General features: G+C 53.6%; 1 protein-coding gene across 5 annotated transcripts in view; it reads left to right on the top strand.

Annotated features, from left to right (window-relative positions):
• The window catches only part of SH2D3C (SH2 domain containing 3C), a 29,459-nt gene extending 9,335 nt beyond the window's left edge, over positions 1 to 20,124 (top strand). For 4 of the 5 annotated variants that reach the window (XM_031450507.2, XM_010984308.3, XM_031450505.2 and 1 more), the window contains 10 exons: positions 3,551 to 3,590; positions 10,450 to 10,578; positions 11,483 to 11,937; positions 13,188 to 13,312; positions 14,842 to 15,377; positions 16,311 to 16,426; positions 16,950 to 17,121; positions 17,916 to 18,027; positions 18,399 to 18,605; positions 19,517 to 20,124. In XM_031450507.2, coding sequence (XP_031306367.1) covers positions 3,551 to 3,590; positions 10,450 to 10,578; positions 11,483 to 11,937; positions 13,188 to 13,312; positions 14,842 to 15,377; positions 16,311 to 16,426; positions 16,950 to 17,121; positions 17,916 to 18,027; positions 18,399 to 18,605; positions 19,517 to 19,692 — 2,068 coding nt within the window. In that variant the 3' untranslated portion in view covers positions 19,693 to 20,124. Of the gene's footprint in view, positions 1 to 3,550; positions 3,591 to 6,458; positions 6,723 to 10,449; positions 10,579 to 11,482; positions 11,938 to 13,187; positions 13,313 to 14,841; positions 15,378 to 16,310; positions 16,427 to 16,949; positions 17,122 to 17,915; positions 18,028 to 18,398; positions 18,606 to 19,516 lie in introns of those variants that run through there. The other variant, XM_031450510.2, reaches the window with a different exon arrangement.
• Positions 20,125 to 20,760: the final 636 nt, after the last annotated feature.

The following is a 20,760-nucleotide window of genomic DNA, read 5'->3' as shown; positions in this document are numbered from 1 at the left end:
AAATTTCCAAGCAAAGTGAGATCTGCAGGCTCTGTAAGAATTACTCTGGCTCTCAGAGGAAGAGGAGGTACTAGACAGAGGGAACATCATGTGCAAGGGTCCTGAGACTGGAGGTAGTAGAACTATTTGGAGGAAGTGTGAGGCCAGAGTGCAAAGAAGACCTAAGGGAGAGAGGAGGGGTGGCCAGCAGTGGCCCAGGCACAGAGGGCTGACCCAGAGAACTAGCCCTCAGAGTTGCAGGGGCTGCCATGACATTCATTCATTCAAAACAGTCTTTATGGGGTGCCTGGCTCTGTCTTAGGCAAATCCCAACCTCTGCCCTTGTGGAGCTGTTGTTCTGGAGAGGAGATAGTCAGTGCATGGCAAGTCAGACGAAGTACTATGGAGAACTAAGGAGGGCAGGGAGGTGGGCAGCATCGAGAAGGCCGCACTTTCAGATGGGTGGCCAGGGAGGGCCTCACTGAGAAGGGATCATTTTAGTAAAGACCTGAAGGAGGGAGGGGCGGGGGCTCAGTGGCTATCTGGAGGGAAAATATTCCAGCAGGAGGAATAGGAAATGCAAAGGCCAGCAAGGTGGGGACAAAAGCCAGCAAGAAGCCCAGCTTGGCTGGAGCTACATGAGGGGAGTGTGGTTGGATGTGGAGTGAGAGAGGTGGTGAGGTGTCAGTGTGTGCAATCTGTTATCAGGACTTCTGCTCTTAATCTGAGTGAAACTAGGGGTCGCTCCAGTGGGTTGGAGCAGAGGAAAGTTGTGATCTGACTTTCATTTTAACAGGACTGCTTAGCTGCTGGGGTGAGAACAACTCATAAAAGTGCAGGTGACAGCAGGGAGGCAGGAATGAGGTGGTGGCTAGTCCACAAGACTATGGTGGTGGTGGCCTGGGCAAGAGGTGACAGTGGGTTGTGAGCAGACACGGCTATGTTATGTCTTAGAAATCGTGGAGTGTTGTAGAGGGTCAGGGAGAGGCGATGGGGGCTGACTATGGCTCCAGACCTTCAGCTTCCTGGGCTGGGGCCTCTGTCTGAGCACCCGCCTTGGCTCTGGCCATCTCAGCCCCCCTGATCCCTGGTGCAGGCATCTCCTCCCCAAGGCCCTCTCCCACCCAGAACCTGAGGGGAAGTGGACAGGAAGCAGGAGGAAGTGCTGGGGCAATCCCAGTGTCCTGGCCAATCTGTTCCCAGGGAGGATTTCCGGGCTTGAATAGCCGGAAACGCTGGGATGGGACACCTCACCCAGGAAGAGCAGCAGAGGTGAGCGGAGAGGAAGGGTCCCTACTCCACCTCACTCCCGCTGCTGCTGTTCAGAAAGAACCCAGATGCTTTGGGAGCCTGCTGTGGCTGGGCTGCAGCTTGAGAGACTGTGGTTAGAGGTCAGGAAGGACTTTGCAGGAGGGCAGGCTAGCAGCGGGGACTCTAGAATGTCAGAACAGGGAGGACTGTCAGACAGCTTCTCAGCAAGGAACCCCTGGCCTCAGGAAGGGGGGACCCCTGTGCAGAATTCTGCTCTGGAAACACACATCTCACCCACAGTTTTTGTTTCATTTTGTTTTTAGCTCAGCTTTTTTTTTTGTTATTTTAAAGTAATTTTTTAAAGATTTATCACATTTAAATTTAAATATTGGGCATCTGTATCTGAGGAAGCAGTTCCCTGATGTGAGACCTGCCTCCCTATTTTGCAGATGGGAATACTGAGGCTCGTACCAACCGGAGAACCAGGGCCCAGCCTCAGATAATTAATGTCGATAGTGATTAATACTGGTTGAGTGTTTACTATTCATACATTTCTTAAACAATAAATAGTTCTTGAGCTCCTACAATGTGCCAGGGGCTCAACAGTGAACAAGACAAAGTCAGTGCCCTCGTGGAGGAGTTAAGTGATTAACAATCAACAAATAAATGTAAAGTGATCATTTCAGGCAGAGATTGAGGAAAATAAAGCAGAGTTGAGGACAGGGAGTGAAGGATAAGGGACTGTTCTACATAGGGTAGTCAAGGAAGGCTTCTCTGAGTTGGGGACACTAAGCAGAGCCCTAAATAAAGCAGGGGGAGAGGCAAGCTGTGGGACAATCTGGAGGAAGAGCATTCCAGGCAAAGGAACAGCAAGTGCAAAGGCCATGTGGCAAGAATGAGCTTGGCAAGGAGGCCAATATGGACAGAATGAGGGAGGGAGGCATGTTTTGGCGGTGGGAGTTGACAAGGTGGGCAGTCAGGTACCACCAGGCCAGACAGAGCCTTGTAGGCTGGGGAAAGCATAAGCCAGTTTACACTTTTTTTTTTCTGGCACAAAAATGGCACCCTCTTTACTCTCACAGGGAAGAAAAATCCTGGCTTGGATGATAATTTGCATGGCCAGCCATTTTTAGGCCATGGAGCAGGGTTTGGATATAGTTCTTTGAGAGGTGGGAGCAAATGTGTGCCACCCTCCTGGCAGTGGAGAGTAGGCTGACAGAGAGTGTGGAGAGCAGGCATGGTGAGAAGGCTGCTGTGTGCTCCATGGAGGACACAGAGAGTGTCCCATATGGGGCAGGGTTGACACTCGGAGAGAAGTGGTCAGGATCTATTTTGAAAGTAGAGCCGCAGGATTTCCTGATGGATTGGGTGTGGAGTATGAGTGAGAGAGGAGGCAGAGAGGACCGCAGGGTTTTTGGCCAAACAAAGCAACAAGAAGGACGAAGCTGACATCAACTGAGATGGGAAGCGGATGTGGGGAGCAAGGGCATGGTGCGGGGTAGAGGGAATCAGCAATCCTGCTTTGAACGTGGCAAGTCAGATGACTTCAGACACCCAAGAGGAGATGCTAAGGAGGCAGCTGGGTTTACGAGTCTGGTGTGGAAGGGGCAGGTCCAAGCTGCATCAGAGAAGGAATGGCATTTAAGGCCAAGGATTGGGGGATGTGGCTCATGGAGGCTCTCACTAGAAAGGAGGATATTTGTTTGGCACCTGGGAAAAACAACCACCCTCACCTCTGGCCTTTCCAGGCCCCATCTTAGCCACCCCTGAAGGCAGAGGGGAGCAAGTCGGCAGCCAACTGTTACCAGCAATGGCTCCATGGTGTGCGGCCGAGTGGGTCACTGTGCACTAGGGAGTGAGTATAGGGCAGGAGGAGAGGAAACTGAGGCCCAGCCTGGGGTCCCCAGTGTTTGGAGTCAGGGAGGGGTGGGGAGGGTACACCAGGACAGCACAATGTCCTGAAGCTGGCAAAGACAGTGATTCAGAAAGCAGGCCCCGTGCTAAGGCTCTAAAATTCATCAGCTCCCAGAGTCCCTGAGATGACTCAGTGAGGCAGAGACTGTCAATAGTCTGATTTACAATAGGAAACCCGGGTTCAGAGAGGTGAAGGGACTTGCCCAGGGCCACACAGCTGGAGAGTGGAGGAGCAGCCCAGTCAGCAGATTCCAGCGAGTGCTGTCAGCTGCGGTGCCCCCTCCTGCCTCTAGGCTGAGCCCTCTGGGGCCCAGGGGCCAGATGCTGGCACCAGGTAGGTGGCCAGAGGCTGGCAGCTCGGGAGCCAGGCAGGGCTGGGGACCTCACCTCTCTTCTTTTCTTCCAGGGCCACTGGAGAGCCAGAGGCTGGTGGGGACTACGTGAAGGTAAGGGGGACTGGGCAGGGGACACTGGAGGGGCCAGAGCCTATTCTGGGAAGGTCACAGGCCTTTTCTGGCCTTGTTAGGTGTCAGACCTCACTGTCTGTTCCCAGAGGAGAGGGTCTAGGGGTCAGGGCAGTGTGTGGGGTCTGCTTTCACTCCTGGAATCTTCTTCCCACACCTGCCATCATTCTCTCCTGGCCCTAAACTCAGGACATCCCAATGTTTGTTACTACTAGACTTCATCCAGCTGCCAGCTGGACAGGGCCCCAAGGGTGTCTCCATGTGAAGACCGGCTCCAATCCCACTTGGTCTCTGAGCATGTGCTGGTGCTGGGAGGTGGGGAGCAGGACAGGATGACTCAGTTCTTCATCACAGATAATGGGCACAGCTCACATTTCTCATAAGCTTAATTTGTCCTGGGCACTGGGAATATTGAAAGTGCAGTTTTGAAAAATGATGATAACCACAATAATACGGTAGAACATTTTGATTGCCTACTGTGTGTAGAGCCCTGTGCTAGCTGCTGGCACTGGAAGGGAGACGGTTCTGAGCTCTTTACATAAATGAGGTCTTGGACTTCTCTCCTCATCACTGGGCAGTGACAGCCTTCTTGTGCCCACTTACAGATGGGAAATTCAAGGCCCAGAGAAGTGCAGTGACTTGCCCACAGCCACACAGCTACCACAGGGCAGAACTGGGATTGCAGTCCAAATCTATTTGATGCCAAGACCATGGACAAAGGCCTTGGCCTTCCACATCCAGGAGCACCCACCCTGAGCTAGGTCCCCTGCTGAGTATGGAGCACACAGCAGAGGGCAAGGAGCACCAGGCCCTGTTCCAAGGGCTCCAGGCCCATGTGGGGACCATGGCAGAGCCACACAATGGTTTGGGCTTGTGTTTTACAATCCAGCAGACCCAGATTTTAGTCCCAGATCTGCCACTTATTTGCCACATGACTTTGGGTGTGTGTGTCACCTCTCTGAGCCTCAGTGTTCACCTGTGTGAAATGGGGTAAGAATGATGCTTCCAACTCAGGGTTGCTATGGGCTCAGTGAGTCTGTGCTCATGACAGAGAGATCTAGGCCTGGAACAGAGAAAGCTAGTCTGGTACCTGACCCCAGGGACATTCCGTCAACCAAGATTCTGCCTGTAAAGCTCTGTGTAAGTGCCTAGTAATGAGGCATGGCAGGAAGTGTTCAGATTGCTGTCTCTGTCCATCACCAGAAGGCTCAGATAAGAAGCCATTGGAGCTCCAGAGGTAGAGGATGATTTTCAGTTCAGGAGCTGGGAAGGGGGAGATCAAGGAGGGCTTTCTGGAGGAGGAGGCATTAAAGCCAAGCCATTGCAGTTGACTGGGAACATACACCAATGTCCTCTCTCCAAACTGAAAGCTGGAAAGGAGACAAAGATAAGTGAAGATGGGTGATAGAGTGGTCCAGGCAGAGGTGAGAGTGTGGGCAAGGTCAGAAAGCAAGCTGAGTGAGCTCAGCCCAGGGCTGAGGCAAGTTAAGCAGGAGTTGCTCCCGGAATTTGAGCCTTGGCTCCTCATCCAGGCCCAGACACTGCAGGGAGACAGAGGCCTCATGGAGATCCAGCACCAAAGCCAGTGTAGGAACACACAGAGGGCACATTTCAGCACCTCACAAATCCCAGCTGCCTGGTAAGGTAGTGAGATCTCCATCACTGATAGTAGCAAGATCCCTGTAAGGATTATTAGCTTTGCATTTTTTCTCTAGTTTATGGGGCTGGAAAAAAATGTGGTTAAAAAATACTATAAAATAAATAATACCTGCTCACTGGAACTGATTAAACAATTCCTAAAGGATGAAATCAAAAGAATGTTAATTTTAGCTTCAAGCCCCAGAAGGGGGTAGAATCAATAGTCAGTCACCAAAAGTCCATTTCAGCTTCCAGAACTCTAGGGTTCTCAAGACAATGATGTGAGTATTGGATTCTAAGGCAAGGATTCTAAAGTTCCGAGACCATAAAATCCCAGGCTCCACGCCCAGAGCTTCAGATGTTTTTACAGAAAATAATGAAATAGCTGAGGCCCAGAGAGGTGGACTCACTTGCCTAAGGTCACACAGCCTTCCAAAAGAATTTGAACCCCCTTGCCTGACTTATGCAGTCAGTAATGATTCCTTTTGCATTGATGAGCCTATGATTGTAGGACCAAAAGTCTAGATTCTAAGACACTAAACTTGAAAACAATAGCACATATTTATTGAGCACTTACTTTACGCCTTACATTCATTTATGCCTAGGCAACTTACATGCATCAGCTCAGCCAAAACTCTCAAGAGTTCTGTGAGGTCAGCACAGGTATGTTTTCCAGATGAGTAAATCTGGGCTCCGAGAGAATCTGGGCTGCTTGGGTGGAGGTGGGTTACACCTCCTGTTGAACCCAGGTTGATTCCCTAACCATTGAGCATTACCGAGTCTCAGTCCTGCCACCTCCCCCCCACCCCATCCCCAGAGTCTGTCAGTGGAACATCCCCCAGTTCACAGCGGAGTCCCTGATTCCAAATCAGAGATGAGAAATCTGGGCTCTGGGAGATTTCCCGAGGCCACAAAGGATTTGGTCAAACGCATACAGGGATTTTTCCAGCTTTACATATGCTTTACTTCAAAGTCTGCTTGCTCCAGGTCAGGGAGGGGTGAGGCGAGTGGGGGCGGCAAGAACCCCCCTTGCCCGCCCAGGTGTTCCCACTCCATCCCTCTACCCTCACCATCATGACTCCCCCTTTGGCAAGTCCTCCACTCCGCGTCCCCGGACTCCAGGCAGCGGGGACGCGTGGGGTTGGAGAGCAGGGGGCTAGGGGCGGGGAGCCAGGGGTGGGCGGAGGGAGGAACAATGGCCCCCTCCCCTCCCGGGGCCGGCTGGAGGGTGGGGTCTCCCCGCCCCGCCTTCCCGCTCCTCCCCCGACAAGGCGATGAGGTAATCGCGTCGCCGAGAGGCACGCGCAGCCGGTGCCCAGCCCGGTCGGTCCTGCGCCCCTGCCCCGCCGGCCGCCGCCCCCCGCACTGTCCCGGCCCCCGCCGCCCGGCCCCACCATGACCGAGCGGTGCAGCCTGTGGAGCGCCCTGTCGGCCGCCGCCTGCTGCTTCTACCGTGGCTCCTTCGTGCAGGTGCAGGTGAGGGGGCGGCTCGGCCCCCGCCAGGCGCTCCGGGCTGGGACCCCTGGCCGCTCGCCCCGAGCTCGGGAGCCGGGGAGCCGCAGTCCGTGGCGCCGTGCAGGGTCCGGCCGGGCAGGGGCTACGGGCTGCGGGCTGCGGGAGGGGGCGGGGTCGCCCCAGCCTCACCTCTGGGCGCGCAGACGCCTCGCGGGATGAAGGTCCAGCTGCCGCTCCCGGGACTCGGGGCTGCGGGGGCTGCCGTTCCGGTAATACCTCCTCTGTAGGAGGGAGCTGATCTCGGGCATTGGGTATTGGGAGATAGAGTCCCCGGAGTCCTGCCTCCTCCAGCGAGCAATCCAGCCCCTGCGGCTGACCCGGGCAGCCTGACTCCCCATTGTACCAGGGGCGCTGGGCTGGAGTCCGAAGGCTGAGTGAGGGGCGAGAAGCTGAGGGAGTGTTGCGGGTGCCGAGGCTGGGGCCAGAGCGCCCGCCACACTCCTGCCCTATAGGTGGGCTTGGGCATGCTCGAGGGCGCGGGTCTCCCAGCCCAACTGGCCAGGCATTGCGGAACGGAGCGGTGGCGATGAAAGGGTTAAACGGAAGGGGGTGGAGGGGAGGACCCGGACCCCGCCTCTCTGCGGAGCATCATCTGGAGATGGCTTTGCTTAGGGTTGCAAGACTGATGGGAGGTAGAGGGGGCTTGCTGGGCACGGGCTGGTGGAAAGGGGTTAAGACCTTGATCTGGGATCTACGCTTTTTTGCCTCCTGAGCCTCCTGGGGGACACCGGGCGCATCACCTCTGCGCTCCCCTAGTCTCACACACGCTCTGAGCCCGCCTGAATGACGGCCCGCCGGCAGCGGAGCGCAGCATCCCCGCACCGGCCAATCAGGCCCTCGCAGGCCGGGAGGCGGTGAGATCATCTCTGGCCAATAGCGGTGCGCTGAGCGCAGGGATGCTGCATTCGCGCCCCAGCACCCACCCCCTTTGGGAGCTAGAGACCCTGGGGTCGAAGGTGAAGAGGAGGGCATACGGACCCTAGGTTTCCCTAACCTCGGGTGTGTGGAAGGTACAAGTTTGTCCCTCCAGATTCTCCCTGACCATTGACTATGGTTGGAAAAGTGGAACCCAACCTCCCACCCCCCATTTACAGATAAGATTACTCAGGGCCAGAGAGGGAAAGTGACTGGCTCAAGGTTACACAGTGGCAGGCACAGTCTTGGGGCCAGTTTTTTTTTTAACCACACAGCCCCCTCTCCTTCTTTGCCCTCTGTCCCTCTTGCTGTGGGACTGGGGCAACTTCTCAATTGCATGCTCTTTGTCAAGGAGGAGGAGTCTCCCCTGTGGTTCCCACTCTTCCCTCCCCAGGGTGCCAGGTGGTATAGGAGAGGGGCCAGGACCCTGAAGAATAGGGAATCCCATGGAGAAGTGTAGGTATCCGAGAAGGCCCAAATCTCAGTTCACCTGGCCCTCTCTGCCTTTCCAGGGTATTGGTTTCTACCTTGCGCAGAGGATATGCATTATTCCCATCCCCAGGCCCTGCCTTTCCCCGAGCACTCATATACATCACCCACCCCCACCATCTGTCCCCAGAGCCCTGGAGACTCCTCAAAGCCCCAATATTTATGGGCACATTGCCAAGCTTCTCCTGCCCCAGCCTTGCTCACCTCAGAGAGTGTCTCACTGTCTTCCCAGGCTCTCTACCTGGAATCCTCTCTGACCCCTCTGCCCTCTTCCCCACACTTGATCAATGGCTGTCTAAACACTCTTCCCTTAATCCCCATCTCCATGCCCCACCCTGCCCTGCTATTGCCTGGAAAACACTAGGCCACTCTCCACACAGCAGATCGAACCTGCCCCAACACTTAAATAACCTGCAGCTCTGCTGTGTCTTCTGGGTAAACCCCAGCTCCCCAAGGCAGCCTCACAGCCTTGTCCACCTGCCCCTGCCACCCCTACCCCTGTTGAAGTTTCTCATCACCCCTAGGGCCTTGGCTTTGCCCACAGGGCCCTGACTTTGCCACTTTCTCTCCAGAGTGCTTTCCTGCCCTCCTGCCCTCCTGCCCACCTGTCTGTCCCCACCCTGACACTTTTGCTTTGCTCGTCCAGTCCTTCATCAGACCTCAGTGGAAACATCACCTCTTCAGGGACTTCATTCCTTGACTAGACAAGGGGGTACACATTCATCTGCTCCTAGAGCTCTCTGTGTGTCTCTGAATATTTCCAAACCCTGGGATTACTTGTCAGTGTCTGCATGGCTCCCCCAGGATAGAGGCCACCTGTCATGATGACCTTGGGTTCAGCCCCTGGCACAGGACCTGCCCTAGAGTGGGGGCTTAGTCAATGTTGAAATAATGGAGTCAGAGATTCTAGATATCTCTGAAGTTGGGGACCAGGGTATCTTGGGAGCAGTGTAGGCTGATGTGAACCAAGGCAGTGGAAGAGCAGAGGAGTGGAGAATGGAGTTGCAGAGTTAGGCTCTAGGAACTTGGAAAGTGAGAAGAGGCAGAGAGTGGACTGGAAGACCCTGGACCCTGGTGAGTAGGAGGTCCTGGGGAAAGATTGTGACCTGGACTGAAGCTAGGCCCTTTAGTGCCCTCCCTTCATCTGTCCTGTTGTCTGGCCAGTTCTGGGCCAGATCTCTCTGTCCTAGAGAAGCTGTCTTTGGGGCCTGGAGTTGGCAGAAGGGGGAAGAAGCAATGTCACATGTCCTCACAGTGATGAGGACATCTGTGGGCTAGTAGTGGTGTTCTGGAGTATTGTCTCCTTTCATCCTTACAACCTGGAAAGGCAGGTTTTGTCACTGTACCCATTTTACAGAGGAAGAAACTGAGGCCCAGAGAATTCACATGACACAGCCAGGATTGGCTGGGCTGGGCTCTGTGGTAGGGGCGCGCCTGGCAGCAAGAACTCCTCTCCTCCTGTTCTTAGGCCTCCAAATCCAGGCCACAGTAACTGGGAAACCAGGAATCTCCCCCCTAGGCAGGTAGAAGAGGGGAGTCCTGGGCATTATCTCCAGTGAGTGACCTTGGACTTTCCTGCTGGGCCAGTTTCCCCATCTAGCAAGGACTTCTTGAGATGACAGGGAAGAAGGGGTCTTGGGAATTGTAAAGGATATCACAGATGTCTGTATGGGGGCCTCTGCTTCCCTGTTTATAGCTGCCTCCTCCACCCTTGTATAATTCACTGTCCCAGAATGTATCCTCATCCATCCAGCCGTTTTTGCCTGTGATTTTGCCTCAGTATCTGCTGCCTTATCCACCTGTAGAAATCCTCCCTCCCCCTACTTCAAGATCAGTGTGGTGTCCTTGGTGCATAATTAGTGTTTGTGATTGTCATCTCTTCCAGGAAGCCTTCCTGGACCACTCCACCTGGCCTAGACTTCATCTCCCTTTGGAAAAGCCACCCAGCTTTTTGCCGCTGTCCATTACTGTGGTGCTGACCGCAGTCTGCTCAAAAACTCATGTTGCTTTTGCCTCCTCTCTTAGATTAGGAACTTCCTTGAGGACAGGTTTATTTTTTGCCTTATTTACCCTTGGCACACAGTAGGTACCTTTTGGTGGATTTAATTGAGATTCCTTTACTCCTGCTGGGATAGGGACTCATGGGTGAGGACCTTTCTTGCATCTGTGCATAAGTGTTCCCAGGATTCCAGGATAGAAGGACTTCACTTGGGGTGGGGGAGGTTGGGAAAGAAGAAGGAAGGGGCTTCAGATTGGATGCTAACTTTTGCTGTCTCCTGCCCAGTTCTCCAAAGAGAAGTACATTCTGGACTCATCGCCTGAGAAATTGCACAAGGAATTGGAGGAAGAGCTCAAACTCAGCAGCACAGATCTCCGCAGCCATGCCTGGTACCATGGCCGCATCCCCCGTGAGGTGAGCAGGCCCTGAACTGGACCCTCAGCCCTAGGCCCTTTCACCCACCACCTCAGTCAGTCCCAGCCTAGAGAGGCTCTGACTATTGTTTGGTGGGCTCAATTGGAGTGGACTGGGATGAGGTCTGGTTCTGCCATTTACTGACTGTGTGACCTTGAACAAGTCACTTCACCTCTGAGCCTCAGTTTCCTCATCTATAAAACGGAGGATAATAATAGTACCTACTTTAAAAATTGGTTGTGGGAATTAAGTGAAATAATGTGTGTAAGGTGCCTAACATGATGTCTGACATGCAGAGCTCAATGAACATTGTCCTTTGTGGTTGTTGTTATTACTACTATTTTTTTACTGTTATTGTATGGGTCTATACATCAGCCTCTTGTGTGTTTGGTTAGTGAGTATCAGTTCTTAGGCTACTTGAGGGCTGGTAGTCCAGGGTGGGAGTTGACACGCAAGCAGACAGTCAGAGCCCAGTGGGAGAAGTGCAAGAAAGGAGTGCCTGGCAGGGAGAGAGGTCTTTGTGAGATGGATAGCCATTCACCAGAAGGGCAGGGTCTAGGATGTTCTAGCAGAGAAAGTAGCTTGAGTTTACAAAGGCCTAGAGATGCACCAGAGCATTGTCTGGAGGAATGAAAATTCAAATTCACTCTGCTCAGTGTGAGCCCTGAGAAGGAGTAGGTCTGAGGCCTGAGCTTCAGATCATGGTCACTCCTGTTCCAGGGCGTTATGTCCTCCCATGTCTGAGTCTCTGTGCCCCAGACCCCTGGCTTCTGGCTGAGTTGCACCCTCTGAATCTGTGCCCACCTCCCAAGCTTCAGATATCTCTATTCACTGTGTCCTCCAGATCCCGGTCTGGCCCTATCCTGTCCCTGCCCTGCTCCAGCCTGACCATTGCCTCCCACAGGTCTCAGAGACCCTGGTGCAGCGCAATGGTGACTTCCTCATCCGGGACTCGCTCACCAGCCTGGGTGACTACGTGCTCACATGCCGCTGGCGCAACCAGGCCTTGCACTTCAAGATCAACAAGGTGGTGGTGAAGGCGGGTGAGAGCTACACCCACATCCAGTACCTGTTCGAGCAGGAGAGCTTTGACCACGTACCTGCCCTTGTGCGGTATCATGTGGGCAGCCGCAAGGCTGTGTCAGAGCAGAGTGGCGCCATCATCTACTGCCCAGTCAACCGCACCTTCCCGCTACGCTACCTGGAGGCCTGCTACGGCCTGGGCCAGGGCGGTAGCAAGGCTGCCAGCCCTGCCAGCCCCTCGGGCCCCAAAGGCAGCCACATGAAACGGCGCAGCGTCACCATGACCGACGGGCTCACCGCTGACAAGGTCACCCGCAGCGATGGCTGCCCCACCAGGTGAGTGAGAACCCACACTAGGCCTCAGTCTCCCCGTTTGTCAGTGAGGGGGTCTGTAATGTAAGTACTGGTAAGAAAGGGGAGGCCCAGTCACACGGGTCTGGGTGAAATGACCTGGAGCCTCAGTTTGCGGTGAAGAACAGGAGGCAGCCCAGGCTGTACTGAGTGGAGATCTGGAACACAGGCTGCAGTCCCAGCTCTGCTCCAACCAGCCGTGTGCCCTTGGCCCTGCCACTGTTCCTCTCTTGCCTCTGTGTTCCTACCTATAACTCACTCCAAAATCCCCCTCTGGCCTAGGGGGAGCCCTGAGTGCTGTCCTGTCCCAGGCAGGGGTCTGCTCCCTGCTGTCAAGGTTACCCCTCCCTACCCCACCTAACTAGACCAAGGTGGGCATCAGAGTAGAGGGCTTTGCAGTGTGCAAACAAGGAATGGAATGTTCTCAGTGACATTTTTGATGATACTCAATTGCCTCTGGGTTGGGTGAGACCAGGCCCTGAGCCCAGGAAAAGCCACAGCAGCAAATGATTCCTGAGGCCCTACTGTGCACCTGGCCCTCTCCTGCACACTCTCTGTGCCCAACCTCATTGACTCCCTTGTCTCCCTAGGAGGTGGCTCCTGTCCATACCCCCACTTTCTAGATGAGGAAATAGGCTTGGAAAGGAGTAGCTGCTTACTAAAGAGTGGTAGGACCAAGAGTCAGACCCAGGTCTGCAACTCTAAAGCCTGTGCCCCTAATTTCTATGGCTTTCCTGGCTGCTTGCAGTTGAGACCTGCCATCCTGTACCATCAGCACTTGGATAGGTCCCATCTCCCTGGATGCTGCTAGGCAAGGAATTGCTGGTTGGATACCCTGTGAGGAGTTGCCACTTGGCCTGTGGTTTGGAACCAGTGATTATAATGGTGCCAGGATCCACAGGCCATGTGCACCTGAGGCATCCTGAGTATAGTGTGGGAGCAGTGGTAAGAGGCCAGGCTGATGGGCTTGGCTCCTGAGCCCTTCTCCCCAGACTGTTCTCTAAGTTGGGGGCAAGATTCCCAGGGAAGAGATCAGTTGTGCAGGTTGTGGACTGCACAAGCCCTTCCTCCTCTGGGCTTCAGTTTTTGTACCTGTCAATTGGGAGGTTGGACTTGATAACCTCCAGACCTCTGAAGTTCAGCACATCTAGGTTGGAGACAGAGGTGGGGGTCCTAATGCTGGCTGAAGACCCTGACCTCTGGGCTGTCTGCTCATGAAGGTGTCTACTCCACAGCACATCACTGCCCCACCCCCGGGAATCCATCCGCAACTGTGCGCTCAGCATGGACCAGATCCCAGACCTGCACTCGCCCATGTCCCCCATCTCCGAGAACCCCAGCTCTCCTGCCTATAGTACTGGTATGGCCAGCAGTGGGGTCGGGGCAGGTGGAGGGATCTGGTGGGAGGGATCTTGTGTGCGCATGCATGTGCTGTCTGATGAATTCTGTTATAGTGTGTGATCATGTGTTTTTCTACCTTTTTTCTGAGAGCAATGCCCTGCAAGAGTTTACGCTAAAAACTTGCTAGTGGAAGTATTGATATTGACATACAAAACATATCTATGGCTTGTTCATTCCACAGTGATTATTTGAGTCCCTATTGGGTACCAGGCACTGTCATTTCCAGTGCATTCTCCTGAATGCAGCAAGTCTGCTAGAAGCTCACTGTGTTATTGAATCTGGGCTTCAATGCTGTGAAGTACATGCAGTCAGCAACACTCAGCCCCCACTGGTCGAGCACCTGCCGTGTGTGGGGTGCTCCGCCAGGCCTTGCATTGGCTAGGACTTAATGCATCCCTGATTCCAAATGGTGGGCTCAAACCAGGCTAGTCATGCTTGCTTTTATTTTCTCTATTAAATAGACTTTTTCCCCCCAAGAGTTCTAGATTCATAGCAAGATTGAGCAGACAGCACTGTGCTTTTTTTAAATACAAAGAAAATTTCTGTTGTAGAAATATGCCACTAGTTCACTTCTGGAAGAAAAAAAAGTAATATTTTCAATAGGCCATACTGCATATTGTCCACATGGCAGGCAAGGTGTGCAGACAGAGCGGCAGCCCCGGAGGAAACTTCGCTGGGAGACGCTCTGCTGCAATATTTCTATCTATATGGGTTGTCACAAATTCTTCTCTAAACACGGGCCTGGCAGCTTGTCATAATTGCCAACTTGCCTTCAAAACAACACCCCTCAGTGTAAATGTTAAAATGCCTTGCCACAGATTATTTATTGGACAAGTTCTAAGCAATGTGGCATAGTGAAGTACCCAGGAGTGAGGACTTAACACCTGGTTTTAAATCCCAGCTCTACCACTTGCTGGCTGGGTGACCTTGGGAAGGTCAGTTGGTTTCTCTGAGCCTCAGTTTTCTGTGGAACGGGGACCATGAAAGTCCTTGTGGGATGTTGAGAGGCTTAAATGAACTAATGTGCAAAGAAGGATCTTGCAGGCAGTAAGAGCTCAACAAACATCACCTCTAATTTTGGATAGTGGTTTTATTGTTTTGACCAGTGTACCTCCACATGTCACCAGCTCCCAGAACACAGGTACTCAATATATCATTATTACTAATTCACTGAGACATAATTCCGCACAATGAACTCCAGCAAGTCCTTAGCTGTCCTGAATCACAGAAAGCTCCTATAAGTAATTCAGTAGTTCCCTAAGGCTGCAGCAGCCTTAGGATAGGAGTGTGCTACTCCTGGGGTCCAGGTGATTTCGGGGCATCGCTGAGGGCTGGTCAGTATGCCAGATTCTGTTGGGCTGGGCCTGGGTGCAGGAAGGTGGGGATCACCCTGTAGGGTGGATGGAGCCTGTCCTTTGGGAAGGGGATGGGGGAAACTCACTGGGTCAGAGTCATGGTAACTAGTCCTCTCCCTTTATCTCCCTGCAGTGACCCGTGTCCACGCCGCCCCTGCAGCCCCCTCGGCCACAGCACTGCCTGCCTCCCCTGTCATCCGCCGCTCCAGCGAACCCCAGCTGTGTCCCGGAAGTGCCACAAAGCCACTTGGGGAGTCGGACAAGGGTCCTTACACCAGCCCCTCCCACACCCTCTGCAAAGCCTCCCCATCACCGTCGCTCAGCAGCTACAGCGACCCGGACTCTGGCCATTACTGTCAGCTCCAGCCTCCTGTCCGTGGCAGCCGCGAGTGGGCAGCAGCTGAGACCTCCAGCCGGCAGGCCAGGAGCTGTGGGGAGAAGCTAAAGGAACTGTCAGAAAATGGGGCCCCCGAGGGGGACTGGGGAAGGACCTTCACAGTCCCAATTGTGGAAGCCACTTCTTCCTTCAACCCATCTGCCTTCCAGTCACTTCTGATCCCCAAGGATAACCGGCCACTGGAGGTGGGCCTCCTGCGTAAGGTCAAGGAGCTGCTGGCAGAGGTTGATGCACGGACACTGGCCCGGCATGTCACCAAGGTTGACTGCCTGGTAGGTGCTGGGTGTGCACTGGGGCAGGGGCAGCAATTTTGTCCTCTGGCTTTGGGACAGGGGTCCGAGTAGTGAGGAGCTGGCCCCTAAATTCCCAAGTATAGCTAGTGGGCCTGGATTCTGGCTTCATGGCTGTTCTTCACGTGCTGTGTGACTCTGAGTAATCACTTTACATCTCTGGGCCTCCATTTTTTTCCTTAAAAAGACCCCCAAACTGAGATGTTCTTTCTTCTTCCAGATGTCAGTTTGGCACTGGAACTGGGGAGTCCCAAAAGCCAGTGCTGTCTGGCTCCCTGAGTCACTTTTTGAGCCTAGTGAGAGTCAGCCCGGCTGATCCAAGGAATATAAAAGGACTGACTCCCTGCCTTCCCCTCCTGCCCCCAGGTGGACAAAACTCATTGTCTAGGCCCATAAATTGTTCATGTCTGGGCCCTTGCTTTGAATGAATCTTGACCATCTAAAGACCCTGACTTGCTGTACTTCTGTTTCTCCCTCTGAAGTTTAGGGCGAGAGGCGGGGGCACAGTGATTACTTGTTCGCAGTGGTCTCCAAGCTCAGGAAACAAGAAAAGAAAGTGCAGAGACGTTGCTCTGTGAAGAGTGCTAGGCTTGAAGGGAGCAGCACTGGGTTCTAGGCTGGTGTGTGACCTTGGACAAGCCCTTTTCTCCCCTGAGCCTCAGGTTTTCCCTCTGGAATAAGGGTGTCCTGGGTACCTCTGGCACAGACACCTCTGGGCATTTCCCCTTTTATCCTGCCTTTCACAGATGGTGAGAATTGAGGCTCATTTGCTCCATGTCGAAGGTTAGCAGTAGAGCTGGAATTCAAACTCGGCCTCCCAGCCAGGCTGCCCTTCTAGATAAAGCTCTCTGACTCCCCAGATGGCTTGGGCCAGCCATGACAGGAAATTAATCAGCCCTCTGGGCGTCCTTGTAGGTTGCTAGGATACTGGGCGTTACCAAGGAGATGCAGACCCTAATGGGAGTCCGCTGGGGCATGGAGCTGCTCACTCTCCCCCATGGCCGGCAGCTACGACTAGACCTGCTGGAAAGGTAAAGCAAGCACCCACGGGGACTCACTGGGACTCACGGGGAACCCCCAGGGCTACCTTGTTGTGGCCGATTGGCCAATCACACTTTCTCACCGCAGTTGCCAGGGGTTCTGGCCACCCCCCTATCCCATTGATCAATCGCTACTTCTTTATATACAACTCGAAGTAATCTTAGTTTCCAAAAATGGAGTCCTTTATCTGTAATTCACCTTTTGTATCCTCTTGGCCGATCACAATCCGTGAGCCCTGGCCCGTCCATCAACTCTGGCTTCTCTCCTTTCTTAAAACAGCTCTGCGGGTTGATTTCCACTGACCGGCCACAAGCGCCTCAGGCTGGCGCTCCAGGACCTCTGGCCCCGCCCCTAACTTAGACCGACCAATCACAAGCCTTAATCTTGCCCCCACTTTGGCCACGCCCCCTAGCCGCACTTTTGGTTCCGCCCACCACCCCTCGGCGCCCAACCACAAGGACCCCCCCACCCTGGGTCGTTGGCCCCGCCCCTCTGACCTTGTCGCTCCGACAGGTTCCACACCATGTCCATCATGTTGGCCGTGGACATCCTGGGCTGCACGGGCTCTGCTGAGGAGCGGGCAGCGCTTCTGCACAAGACCATCCAGCTGGCGGCCGAGCTTCGGGGGACCATGGGCAACATGTTCAGCTTCGCTGCAGTCATGGGCGCCCTGGATATGGCCCAGGTACTGAGGGGCTCAAGTGGAGCCGGGCATCAGGTAGTCTCTGTCTGGAGGAGCCCTGGGATGTGTTTCTTGGAAGAACATTGTAACTTTCTAAGCAGCACTGGTGAAAGGGTAATTGGGAGAACTGAGTCCTTTAAGTACTGACCTGCTCCCAGACCAGGTCTTGCACTTTCCCTTGTCTCTGTTTTTCCACCTGTAAAATGAATGAGGAGCATTCATGAATGAGGACTTTAAAGAGTAAATATAAAATGGTTATCATTTAGCAAGCACTGACTATGCTAGGTGCTACCCTGAGTACATTAGAAGCACTGATTCCTCGGCAATCTCATAAGGTACCTTTATTGTCCCCATTTCATTGATGGAGAAACTGAGGCAGAGCAGTACTTGCCTAAGAGCACACAATCAGAGGCTGAAGAAGCTGAGATTCAAACCAGGTCTGTCTAAGTTCAGAGCCTGAACCTCATCCACACTATACTTCCCCTCCTTTGGCTCATCAATCATAACAACAGGGTCCTAGAGGCAGTGGTTCAACTCTCAGCTCTGCCACTTACTTTTGGAGTGAACTTTGGCAAGTCATTCCCCTCTCTGAGCCTCAGTTCCCTCATCTGTAAAGTGGATTGTTGTGAGGGCTTCATGGGAGGCACATGAAAAGCAGTCAGTACTGTCCCTGATCTGTGAATGGTGACCATACTAATGACTATTACCCCACATCTGGGTGTCCACTCAGCAGAGTGGCCCGTGGCCCCAGGAGGTCCCTTCCCTGGCTGCTCACTCACACAGTCTGGTCTCCCCAGATTGCCCGTCTCGAGCAGACATGGGTGACCCTGCGGCAGCGACACACAGAGGGTGCCATCCTCTACGAGAAGAAGCTCAAGCCGTTTCTCAAGAGCCTCAATGAGGGCAAAGGTATGTCCCCCACCTTGCTGTGTGAACTTGGACAGGTCCCAGCCCTCTCTGGGCCGGCCAAGACTCTCCCAGTGCGGAGGATGACGAGAGCATCCCTGGGCTCTGCGCAGCCTGTTTCCCTTGCACTCACTGTCTGCACCTGGCAACTGTGATGCCCTGTCCAGGTCCAGGCTCAGCCCCCATGCTGGGCTGAGGCTGCAGCGGGTTCAGCTGGAGGAATCTGAAGGATTTCTCTCAGGAGTCAGGAGCCCCAGGAGCTCCCTCAGGGACCTCGAGCAGGGCCCTTCCCCTAACACATCCTCAGTTCCTGGGACTGCAGTGGACAGTAGGGCCCTCCGGGACCTCTGAGCGCCACATCTCCCTCCCTGCAGAAGGCCCGCCGCTGAGCAACACCACGTTTCCTCATGTCCTGCCTCTCATCACTCTGCTGGAGTGTGACTCAGCCCCGGCTGAGGGCCCCGAGCCCTGGGGCAGCACAGAGCATGGTGTGGAGGTGGTGCTGGCCCACCTGGAGGCTGCCCGCACGGTGGCGCACCACGGTGGCCTGTATCACACCAACGCGGAGGTCAAGCTGCAGGGTGAGTCCTAGGTTGCATCTGAGGCCTCCCTCCTCATGACCTGCTCTTCCCTTTTGTCCAAATGTCCATTCACATTTCTCCATCCCTCTTTCCTGCCCCATCCCCCTGACTTCTTTTTCTCACCCTTTTCTTTACTCAGACGACAAGGAATTGTTAGTGGCAGGCACCAGGTTAGGTGGGAGGGACACAGGTGATTCAAAGAGCACCACAGCTATGTATCTTAGCTTCTCTGAGCCTCAGCTTTCTCATCTGTGAAGTGGACATCCTGGCAGGTCTACTTTAGAAGGTTGTTTGCAAAATGCTCAGCCTGGGTTCCTGGGGCTGAGGCCGACCTGCCCTGCCTTCAGGGAGCTCACAGTGTAGTTGAAAGGTAAACTCCCTCTCATGAAAGGACAGAGTAGCTTCAGACAATCCACCTTTAAATTATTTGGGAAATATTTATGTCGTAAAAGTTCACTGTAGACAAATTATTAGTTACAGCTGAGCAAAAACAAGATAAAAAATCACCAACAATTATCTGGAGGTGAATTCTGTGAGCATTCCAGTGTGTGACTTTTTCTTTTTCAGAAAGAACAAAAAAGCTTTTTTTTTACATATACTTACAAAATATATTTACATTTCTTAGAAAAAATCTTGAAACTTACAGAAATATACAGAAAAGAAAAGGAAAATCACCCAAGATCTCCCCCTAAATTAGCAATATTTTTATCTTTATATGTTGTAAATAGTAGGACAGAGACTAGGTGCTAAGCTGCATGGTCATGTTCATCAACAAACCTTGTTGGATCCCTGGTGGCGGTGGGGGGCGCTCTTCTTGGAATGAGGTCCTGAGGGATGTAGTGGCTCCAGGCAGGAGCCCCAGCCTCCTCAGCTGGATGGTGATCTTCTGACCCCTGTGCCCCACCCTGCAGGGTTCCAGGCCCGGCCGGAGCTCCTCGAGGTGTTCAGCACTGAGTTCCAGATGCGTCTACTGTGGGGCAGTCAGGGAGCCAGCAGCAGCCAGGCCTGGCGCTATGAGAAGTTCGAGAAGGTCCTCACCGCCCTGTCCCACAAACTGGAGCCTGCCGTGCGCTCCAGCGAGCTGTGACCCCCATGGACCCTTCTTTTCTGCAGCTGCAGGCAGCAACGGGGACAGAAGGGCACAGACCTTTCCCCAGAGCACCCCAGGGACACTGTGATCAGCCCAAGAATGTTCTGGGTACAACTCCAGAATCTCCCTTGCACCTCCAGGATCCTCCGTGGACCCTGGGCTCCATCCCACCTGCCACACGCTCACCCAGTTTCCCTTCAGGAAGAACTGGAACCTCTGTTTCTCCCTCCAGCTCCTGCTTCTCCCCTTCCTGCTGGGGGGCCCTGCGTTTGAGCCACAGGAGGCTTCCCATGCCTCCTCAGTCTTCTCCAGGCATCTGCCCCCCACTGACACCGAGGCCTCCCTCTGGCTGTAAATACATCTATCTGTTCTGTAAATAGATGTACAGAAGCCATGTTCTTTCTTTCATATAAAAAACTTTTATGACTCTTTCTTCTGTCTCTCTGGGGACCCTGGGGTGGAAGGAAGCATCTTTTATCAGGTGAAAGGTAGAAAAATTCATTCAACAAATACTTATTTAGCACCAGAAGCATTCCAGATTGTGCCAGGCGCCAGAGTTACAGCCAACACTAAAACCGAGTCCCTGTCCTGGGGAAGCTCACAGATAAACAGCTAATTCCAACCAGTAGGAGAGATACTGACCCACCCCAACTTCTACTCCATTCCCTGCCTCTGGGAGCTGCAGCAAAGGTTCCCACAAATGCACAACTAAAGACCCCAGATGTTTGGGGTAGAAGGGCTTTTTGAGATCTAAGATTCCAGCTCCCCTCAGGAGAACCGGGAACTGGACAGATAAAGGTCTTTCCCTGGGTCACAGCAGCAGAATGGGGAAGACTGGAACCTGGGTGTGCTGACCTGGAGTTCTTTCCTTTTGTTGACTCAATGGTGGGAACAACTCATTTCTTTTCAGGTTTTGAAGCCCCAGAAGTATGTGTGTGTGATTGTGTGTGTGTTTGTGGGGGAGGGGCAGGGGATCTTTGAGGAGGGCCATGAAGGCAGTTGGCTTTTTTTGTTTGTTTGTTTTGGGGGAGATAATTAGGTTTATTTATTTATTTTTAATAGAGG

Source organism: Camelus dromedarius, chromosome 10, assembly GCF_036321535.1.
Source record: "Camelus dromedarius isolate mCamDro1 chromosome 10, mCamDro1.pat, whole genome shotgun sequence".
NCBI lineage: Eukaryota > Metazoa > Chordata > Mammalia > Artiodactyla > Camelidae > Camelus > Camelus dromedarius.
This window is presented reverse-complemented; position numbering and strand designations above follow the sequence as displayed.